This window comes from Centroberyx gerrardi, chromosome 23, assembly GCF_048128805.1.
Source record: "Centroberyx gerrardi isolate f3 chromosome 23, fCenGer3.hap1.cur.20231027, whole genome shotgun sequence".
Classification (NCBI taxonomy): Eukaryota; Metazoa; Chordata; class Actinopteri; order Beryciformes; family Berycidae; genus Centroberyx; species Centroberyx gerrardi.
Window position 1 is genome coordinate 30,001 of NC_136019.1, and position 10,000 is coordinate 40,000.

A 10,000-nucleotide genomic window follows, 5' to 3' on the forward strand; every position below is an offset into this window, starting at 1 on the left:
AATACTACTGAGAGATGGGAAATAAAAGATATTACGTGCTGTTCAGAAATATGTTTACATTGTGTTGTTGTACAGATGTTTTACATGATGTTTACATTGTGTTGTTGTTCAGATGTTTACATTATGTTGTTGTATAGATGTTTACATGATGTTTACATTGTGTTGTGCAGATGTTTACATGATGTTTACATTGTGTTGTGCAGATGTTTACATTATGTTTACATTGTGTTGTTGTTCAGATGTTTACATTATGTTGTACATTGTGTTGTTGTGCAGATGTTTACATTATGTTGTACATTGTGTTGTTGTGCAGATGTTTACATTATGTACAGATGTTTACATTATGTTGTACATTGTGTTGTTGTGCAGATGTTTACATTATGTACAGATGTTTACATTATGTTGTACATTGTGTTGTTGTGCAGATGTTTACATGATGTTGTACATTGTGTTGTGCAGATGTTTACATTATGTTGTACATTGTGTTGTGCAGATGTTTACATTATGTTGTACATTGTGTTGTTGTACAGATGTTTACATTATATTGTACATTGTGTTGTGCAGATGTTTACATTATGTTGTACATTGTGTTGTTGTTCAGATGTTTACATTATGTTGTACATTGTGTTGTTGTTCAGATGTTTACATTATGTTTACATTGTGTTGTTGTGCAGATGCTCCTCACAGCACCATCTACACCAGAGACGTTGTGGAGCTCGGAGTGGAGAACCACCTCATCTGCCATGTGACCGGGTTCTACCCCGCTCCCGTCAAGGTCTACTGGACCAGGAACGACGAGAACGTGACCGAAGGAACGAGCCTGAACATCCCCTTCCCCAACAAAGACGGCACCTTCAACCAGTTCTCCAGGCTGAGCTTCATCCCACAGCTTGGAGACACCTACAGCTGTTCTGTGGAGCACCGAGCCTTGAGCCAGCCGCAGACCCGAATCTGGGGTGACGCACCTTCATCTGTTAGCTAACACCAACCAAAACTACAGTTAGCTAACACCAACCAAAACTACAGTTAGCTAACACCAACCAAAACTACAGTTAGCTAACACTAACCAAAACTACAGTTAGCTTACACCAACCAAAACTACAGTTAGCTAACACTAACCAAAACTACAGTTAGCTTACACCAACCAAAACTACAGCTAATAAGTTAGCTAACACCAACCAAAACTACAGTTAGCTAACACCAACCAAAACTACAGTTAGCTTACACCAACCAAAACTACAGTTAGCTAACACCAACCAAAACTACAGTTAGCTAACACCAACCAAAACTACAGTTAGCTTACACCAACCAAAACTACAGTTAGCTTAGACCAACCAAAACTAGTTAGCTAACACCAACCAAAACTACAGCTAACCAGTTAGCTAACACCAACCAAAACTACAGTTAGCTAACACCAACCAAAACTACAGTTAGCTAACCCAACCAAAACTACAGTTAGCTAACACCAACCAAAGCTACAGTTAGCTTAGACCAACCAAAACTAGTTAGCTAACACCAACCAAAACTACAGCTAACCAGTTAGCTAACACCAACCAAAACTACAGTTAGCTAACACCAACCAAAACTACAGTTAGCTAACCCAACCAAAACTACAGTTAGCTAACACCAACCAAAACTACAGTTAGCTAACACCAACCAAAACTACAGTTAGCTAACACCAACCAAAACTACAGTTAGCTAACACCAACCAAAACTACAGTTAGCTAACCCAACCAAAACTACAGTTAGCTAACACCAACCAAAGCTACAGTTAGCTTACACCAACCAAAACTACAGCTAACCAGTTAGCTAACATTAACTAGCCTGTCCTGTCATCTTTTGGTAATATTCATGTGTGTTCCCACGTGTTCCCGCGTGTTCCCGTGTGTTCCCGCGTGTTCCCGCGTGTTCCCGCGTGTTCATGCGTGTTCCCGCGTGTTCATGCGTGTTCCCGTGTGTTCATGTGAGTTCATGTATTCATGTGTTCATGCGTTTGGTTCCTCCTCAGATGTGGAGCAGAACCAGCCGGGGATCGGACCTGCGGTGTTTTGTGGACTGGGTCTGACCGTGGGTCTGCTGGGCGTGGCCGCAGGAACCTTCTTCCTCATCAAAGGAAACGAATGCAACTGATCGGTTATTGATGATGTGAGGCGGACCGAAGGAGCTGCAGGAGTTCACAGACTGGAACCAGAATAAAGTTTCTGGTTTCTGTCCTACTGGTTTTAAACTGCTTCTCTCTGCTGTGTGGATCTGTACTGATTCACCTGGAGGAGGCAGCGCTCACATGTTAGCTTTCACACAAACAAATCAATTCAACTTTCTATCTGTATATTCTTTTAAGTAATGAATATTTACATTTTCACTGTTTAACATTACAATAATAAAGCTTTCTGTTGTGGCATTTGGTTGAGGAAGAGCGTTATTAAATAGTCAATCACTGCATTTATTATGAATAAATACTATTGTTAAATTATAATTAAAGTTTTTTTGGTTTTTTTATTTAGTTACACCAGCCTGCCCAGTCAGAGTGAATGAGGCTCAGTTAGCATACTGGGAAAACTTTATTAACACTGTAATAAATAACAGCTACAGCTGCATGGATGGGAGTGAAGGATGTGACTTGTTTGGTTCTGCAATAATAATCAGACGTCCGGTGAGAAAATGTTCACACAAGTGGATATTATAATTTTACAGTAACAGCAGAGACATGTTGAGCTGCTGTGGCAGAGTAAGTGAATGAAGGGGCTTAACGTGTATTAACAACAGACACAACAGACCTGACAGCAACAAGTGTGTGGAGGTCAGTTGAGATATGATAGGTGTTAATGTGGAGAACACTGATAATATGAACTGTAACGCTTTATTTTACAGCCCGCTAATTAGTAATGTAATTAGAATTGTAATTATGGGGTACTAATAAAATAACAATGCTGTAGATACAGGGTAACAAAACAATAAGTCCAGGAATTAAGGCGTAACAATTTTGTAATTATGAGAGATTTATGAGGTAGTTATGGTGTAACTATTTTTGTAATTACTGCATACTTAAAAAATAATTACAGGGTATAATAACGTAATTAGGGGGGCAAAACAAATGTTATTTGTGCTTGTTCCCTGTAGTTAAGCAGTAAGTATAAGGTTGCCCCACAGTAAATACAGTTTAACAGAAAGTCACATACGTCCATCTGACTATAATCGATGTTTGGAGAGCAGACCCTAGACCAGCTGTTTGGTGACATTTCTGTAACAATACAGCAAACACAAAAAATATGGAACTTCAACACACAGTAACAGACTTAACTGAACATACAAGAACTTTATTGAATGTAATATACAGTATGTTGAGGTGAAATATCAAATATGTCAATTTATAATATAAAATGTAAATAAAAACTTACAGAATCCTTTTATAAAACAATGTGGGGTCTAAATGTGGCTTTTAGAGGAGTAGTTTCTGCCTTCTCTTCAGGTCTTCCATCTGGTCTTGCAGGTCAGGGCAGCCTGGACAAAAGTCCTCAGCTGAGCACAGAAGTCTTTTCATGTTGTCCCAGCTGTGAGCTTGGGGACCGCAAAGTCCCCCTCTGAAGCTAGAGCCACCTGTAACACAGTTATGAAATGATATGGCATTAAAAGAAAAGAAACTTTTGAATTGTCTCACAATAAAATTAATTAAATGTTCCCTTTTAGGACTGGACGGGTGCTAATGTACAATAGTTAATGGGTGGAGTGGTGAATAAACATTTGACTGCAACTGAAGTAGGACAGCTGTCAGAGACACAAGTGCCGTCACGTTCTCAACAACATCACTGCAGTGATGTGTCAGATTAACGTTAGGGAACATGCTAGCTTGATATGCTATGCTGCCAGCTTGCTGTCCTTTGTTGTTCCGACGAGAGAGAGCTGGGAGATCATGAAGACAAGATGTAAAATGTCTTGTTTCCATTTTGAAGAGGACTGGCCTGGACCAGGTCCGATGTTACCTGTTATCACATCACTTCCTGTTAACATATGTGAACAGGCTCATTGGGGTCATTTATTTTACCTTGTACTTATTGATTTGTTACCCTGAAGCTACAGCAGGTATTGAATAATAAAGTGAGCAGATGCATCAGCAGAAACAAAGATCACAGTCCCTCAAAGTAATGATTAATATGACAGCAGCAGTAACACAGAAAATTAGGAAAATAAAACTGACAGAATAATGTCTGTTGATCCCAAAATAAACTGGAAGTTATTTATTGATACTGTCAGCTGTATCCACAGTGTGTATTGACACTTTGATCAGATTATAACTGATAAATCAGAACAAATCAATGTTTTATCATCAGCACAGAACTGTCCTATTTATATTGATATTAACCTGTCTGTCTGCCTTTCTGTCTGTCTGCCTGCCTGTCTGTCTGTCTGTCTGCCTGCCTGCCTGTCTGTCTGTCTGTCTGTCTGTCTGTCTGTCTGTCTCTCTCTCTGTCTGCCTTAGGGATGGTAAGATTCACCGATTCGCATCGGTGCACCGGCATAAAAGTTCAAGATGCGATTGCCCCGATTAAAAAAGTGTGCACCGGATACAATTTGGGATGAACTCGCGATACATCGGTAAAATCCGATTTATTTATATATAATTATTAGTAGAGGCCCTATGCCTTTATTATTTAGAAATGTGACCAATAATTTGTTACCAATAATTTGACATGTAGATTGAGTCCTCCTTTCTAAACTGTTTCTCAAGCACGCTCTCTCATCTCCACTGCTATCAGTGGCCGACGTCAGAGGTCAGAGGCTACTACGGAGGCCGAGGCGTGTCACATTAGAGATCAACATGGAGGAGGAAGAGGTACACAATCCACCGAAGAATACCTATAAATCAAGTGTTTGGCGACACTTCGGATTTTTCAAGAGAGACGGACAACTTGACAAGACGCATGCAATTTGCAATCTATGCCGTGCCGCTATAAAGTACACAGGCAGTACGACGAACTTAAACACTCACCTGAAGCGGCGACATGAGACGTCTGCCTCCCCCTCGGATTCAGCTCTGGCTAGCCCCAGCGGTACCGTTAGCAAGACTGGTGAGCAAAGTATCGCAACTTTTTTTCACGCCCCGCTGGCTAGCAGCTCCACCCGTTCTAAGACAATAACCGACGCCATCGCCTTCTTTATTTGTAAAGATATCCAACCTTACAGTGTTACAGAGAACGAGGGCTTCCAATACCTCCTCCACATTTTGGAGCCGAGGTACCACATACCAAATAGGAAGCTATTCACCGAGAAACAAATCCCTGTTCTATACGACAAAGTGAGACGAGAGATAGCTGAGTCGCTGAGCAATGCCCAAAGAGTTGCAATAACAGTTGATGGCTGGACGTCTTGCGCCACTGACTCGTATGTCACGGTCACGGCACACTACATTGATGACGAGTGGGTTTTGCAAAACCACGTTCTACAGACCAGAGTGTTCAACGAGGCTCACACAGGGAATAATCTAGCGGTTTTACTGCAGGACGTTTGCCGCGAGTGGAACATCGAAGACAAGAACCCAGCGCTGGTCACGGATAACGCAAAAAACATGATAGTGGCTGGAGTTGGTGCAGAGATGGACCCACATGTGCGATGCATCGCACACACACTAAATCTGGCCTCGCAAAAATCTCTGAAGGTGGACAGGGTGTCAGAGCTTCTGGCCAAAGTGAGGAAGGTAGTAACTTTTTTTCACAGAAGCCCAAAAGCAACTGGAGCTCTACGTGAAATGCAGGCCCAGTTACACCTGCCCTTCCACAAGCTAGTCCATGATGTTTCCACAAGATGGAACAGTTCCCTTGACATGTTGGACCGTTTTTGGGAGCAGCAGCCTGCCGTGTTGAACACCCTGCTGTCAAGGAAAATAAAGAGGGGAGAAGGCATGGCCAGCCTGACAGAGGAAGACATGACACTGATCCAAGAGGTCATCAAATTGATGTCCCCTCTGAAAGTGGCAACCACACTCCTCAGTGAGGAAAAAAACCCCACCATCTCAATGATCTCCCCAATCCAGGCCAAACTGCAGAGGCATTTCCAGCCAGATGAGAGCGATCTACCGGTAATTTCCCAGATGAAGGAGCGATTCAGACAGGACTTTGATGGTCGCTACACATATCTCCAAGACCTCCTCCACTATGCCTCAGCGCTTGATCCACGCTTCAAAGACCTGGCTTTCCTGGATGACAACGACACTAAGGACATGATATTCATGAAGATAACAGCAGAGGTGGTGAAGATGGATGGAGAGGTAAGAATATACTTAGTATACTATAGCTAGTCTCTCTCTCTCTCTCTCTCTCTCTCTCTCTCTCTCTCTCTCTCTTTTATTTACCTGTGTCTTACTTAAATTATGTTTATTTGTTTAGTTTAAGGAAATCTAATAGCTAGTCTCTGGATTATACTGATTATTGTCAGGCAGGGGACAGTGACACACTGAATGAGGGCCAGGCAGCTGAAACAGAAGGTGACAGGAGCCCCCACAGAGAGGAAGAGACAGGTTTGTTTTGATAGGAACTGTGCCAAAAGTTATAAAACTATGTTGATTTGAAGATGCATGTGTTATTATTGTATCGTATTGTAAGTCATAATTTTTGTAGTATAGTATTGACTGACATAATTTTTCAGCACAACTGATAATCCCCTCTTCTCTTCTGTTCCACTCCCTAGATGATGTCCCTCCCAAGAAGAAGACGGCCTTGGACCAGATGTTCGGGGATTTCCTCACTGCAAGAGCACCGATGAAGACCACAAGGGAGAGAGCTAAGGAGGAAATCTTAAAGTACAGAGAGAGGGATTCTTTAGGTCTGAGTGGTGATGTGTTGCATTGGTGGAAAAAACAAGTGGATCTTCCACTGCTTTCAGCATTGGCAAAGAGCTACCTGTCCATCCCAGCAACAAGTGTGCCCTCTGAAAGAGTGTTTAGCACAGCTGGTGACATAGTTACAGCACAGCGCAGTTTGCTTCATCCTGATCATGTGGATCAACTAATATTCCTGAAGAAAAACCTTAAAGTAGGACATATGAGTTAAATTTAGTGAGGTGTTATGACAGCAGTGTTTACAGCAGCCTGTGACTGCCAATAATAGTTTACCTTTTTTTTTACATTTGTAAGAAGTTATGAAAAACCTGTTTGTGAAAGGTTATTTTTATTTTTTATTGTTCATATAGAAACCGCACCACTGCTTTCTGCTCACTGCTGAGTTAGCCTACCTGCTGAAAGAGTGTTAAGCACATCCGTCTGCTGGCAGTAGTTACGGCACATTGCACTATGTTAATTGTTATTTGCACATTGTTAATCCTGAGCATCCTTAAATTGTTTAACTGTTAATTGTGTGAGGTGTTATAAAAGTGTACTGTACTGTAAACTGGAGACAGAGAACACTACACTACAAAGGACTTGTGAAAAGGCCTGTTTGTGAAAGGTCCAAGTGTGTTTTTAGAGGTCAAAAAGACTGAGTCTAGTACTGAGTTGCAGTACTAGAGAAACAAATATGTAAAGTAAAATGGCACTTTTTTAGTTAATTTATGATTTGCTGCTTAAGAAATAAAATCAAACTCTCTGTACCATATTGAATTGCATAGCATCATTCTTTTGCATCGTGTTGAATCGCATCGTATCGTGCTGAATCGCATTGTGTTGAATCAAATCGTGTCGAATCGCACTGGATCGCAATAGGGGTGAATCGTATCGTATCGCATTGGTAGTTGCTTCATATGTATCTTTAATGGATCGGATCGTTGGCAATGCATCGAGATGCGTATCGCATCGGCCTCAGTGATGGAGATGCACATCCCTAGTCTGCCTGCCTGCCTGCCTGCCTGCCTGCCTGCCTGCCTGTCCCTATAATAGATAACTGTAGATTTGTAATAGCTAGATAACTTTATATGTATGATAAGTATTACAGGGTCGATGTAGTTCTCCCATGATGCTCTCTGGCTCTGCCTCCAGCAGCCTTTAGGCTGGACTGTCTGCCTGGCAACAGGTGATGCTGGTCATGTGACCAGTGTGTGGCTCCTACATTGGTTTTTATAGCAGGACTCAGTTTCAGTCTGTCAGAGTTTGTGAACTCAGCAGAGGAACATGGCTTCATCTTTTCTGGGCTTTTCCCTCTTCTTCATCAGTCTGTATGGAGCAGGTAGGATCAATACATCAATACCTGGAACTGATCAATAACTAGCTCATAGATAATACTATTCATCAGTCTGTATGGAGCAGGTAGGACCAATACATCAATACCTGGAACTGATCAATAACTAGCTCATAGATAATACTCTTCAGTTTGAATGATATTATATTTATATCTGTGAAACTTAACAGATTCATTTTGTTTTTGTCTTTGATCTCCAGATGGATTTGAGGAATATATGTTGACCAGCTGTGTGTTCAACTCCTCTGAGCTGCAGGACATAGAGTACACAGTATCTTACTATTACAACAAGGTCGAGTTCACCAGGTTCAGCAGCTCTGTGGGGAAATATGTTGGATACAACGAGTATGGGCTGAAGAACGCAGAGTACTGGAACAACGATCCTGCAGTGCTGGGGCGTACGAAGGCTGAGAAGGAGAGATTCTGCAAAAACAACATTGATCTCTGGTACAGCAACATGCTGCCTAAGACAGGTGAGCTGCTGTTCTCTACATCAACATCATCAAATTAAACCTCAGTAATAATAAACACATCACTGATTAAAATAATTACTACTTTCATTCTTCATCTGTCTTGTTTATTAACAGAATTTATTTATTAACATAAATTCAAATTCATAAATTATAACATAAAAAATAGATTTTACAAACCTTTCTGTTTTCATTTTAGTTTAAATGAAGTTGAGTTTCATATTTCATCTTGATTAACTTTTCCTGTCCTTCTATTAAATATCTATATTTAATGACTGATCAATAGTTTTTCTATTGATCAGTCATTTCATTCAATGGAAAAATTATGTTCATATTATTCTGGAAATTTTTACTATAGTATTTTAATTTATTTAGTGTCTCAGCATTTATCTATGGAAACCTATGAAATGTCTTTCATAATAATATTTAATTAAAAAATGAATAATAATATTTCTCATGAAAGTTTTCAGTGTATAAACTCTACAGCAGACTGAGCTCAGTGACGCCGCCTGGTGGGAAAACACTGATACTGCAGCTAGTCGTCCTGTCACTGTCACAGTGTTTTACAGCTGGTGACAAACTGTCTCAATGCTAAACACTTTCCCAGAACTCTTCACACTGTCAGCACAACAGAAGTCTCTGCAGACCAAACTGTGACTCTTGCCTTGCTTTAACACAAAAGATATTCAGTGACCAGCTTTCAAAATGCTTGAATTGTTTTCTCACTCAAAGTCGACCAGCAGCAGAACCGTGTGTCTGCAGCCCGTTCTGCACATGCTCACATACTCTGTTCAAAACTTACATTTACAGTTTTGTATGTTTTGTTTTTTTGTTTTGTTTTTTGAGCCAACTATTACAGTATTGACTTTTGTTTTCCTTACAGCAATTTTCATTTACTCTATTTTTGAATGACTTTATGGCAAAAAAAAAAAAAAGCACATTGAAGCTTTTCCTGTTATCCTGTTGCATTCCTCTGACTTGTTCCTGTAGTTTACTGTAGTACATTCTATATAGAGGAACCATTCTTACTGTGTTTTGTAATGGGAACTTTGTTTACTGTAAAATAAGACAATGTACACATTTCTTATACAATTAACAATAACAACAAAAAATATATACACACAACAAAATGATTTACTACATCAAAGATTGCCATAAAATGACACATCTACTGTAATGCTACCTGTTGTTAGTGTTTTTTAGGTAATTGTGTTATGAGTGACAAAGTGTTGCTGTTGGAGAAAACTAGAGCTGCTGTTTTGGTCAAATTATTTGATTTTGACACAAGTATGCAGAGTTTTGGTAGTTTTGGTGCATTTTGGGTGTGAAATGAACTGTTGTGCCAAACTGTGTCGGTACAGACAGTGA

At 40.3% G+C, this 10,000-nt stretch overlaps 2 protein-coding genes across 2 annotated transcripts in view; both read left to right on the forward strand.

The window, feature by feature from the left end:
• LOC139921364 (H-2 class II histocompatibility antigen, A-U alpha chain-like) overlaps positions 1 to 2,401 on the forward strand; it is a 3,292-nt gene extending 891 nt beyond the window's left edge. Inside the window, exons 3-4 of the mRNA XM_078291674.1 lie at positions 675 to 956; positions 2,009 to 2,401. Coding sequence (XP_078147800.1) covers positions 675 to 956; positions 2,009 to 2,130 — 404 coding nt within the window. The 3' untranslated portion in view covers positions 2,131 to 2,401. The remainder of the gene's footprint in view (positions 1 to 674; positions 957 to 2,008) is intronic.
• Positions 2,402 to 8,040: 5,639 nt separating this feature from the next.
• The window catches only part of LOC139915413 (H-2 class II histocompatibility antigen, I-E beta chain-like), a 4,718-nt gene continuing 2,758 nt past the window's right edge, over positions 8,041 to 10,000 (forward strand). Inside the window, exons 1-2 of the mRNA XM_078291671.1 lie at positions 8,041 to 8,150; positions 8,363 to 8,635. Coding sequence (XP_078147797.1) covers positions 8,096 to 8,150; positions 8,363 to 8,635 — 328 coding nt within the window. The 5' untranslated portion in view covers positions 8,041 to 8,095. The remainder of the gene's footprint in view (positions 8,151 to 8,362; positions 8,636 to 10,000) is intronic.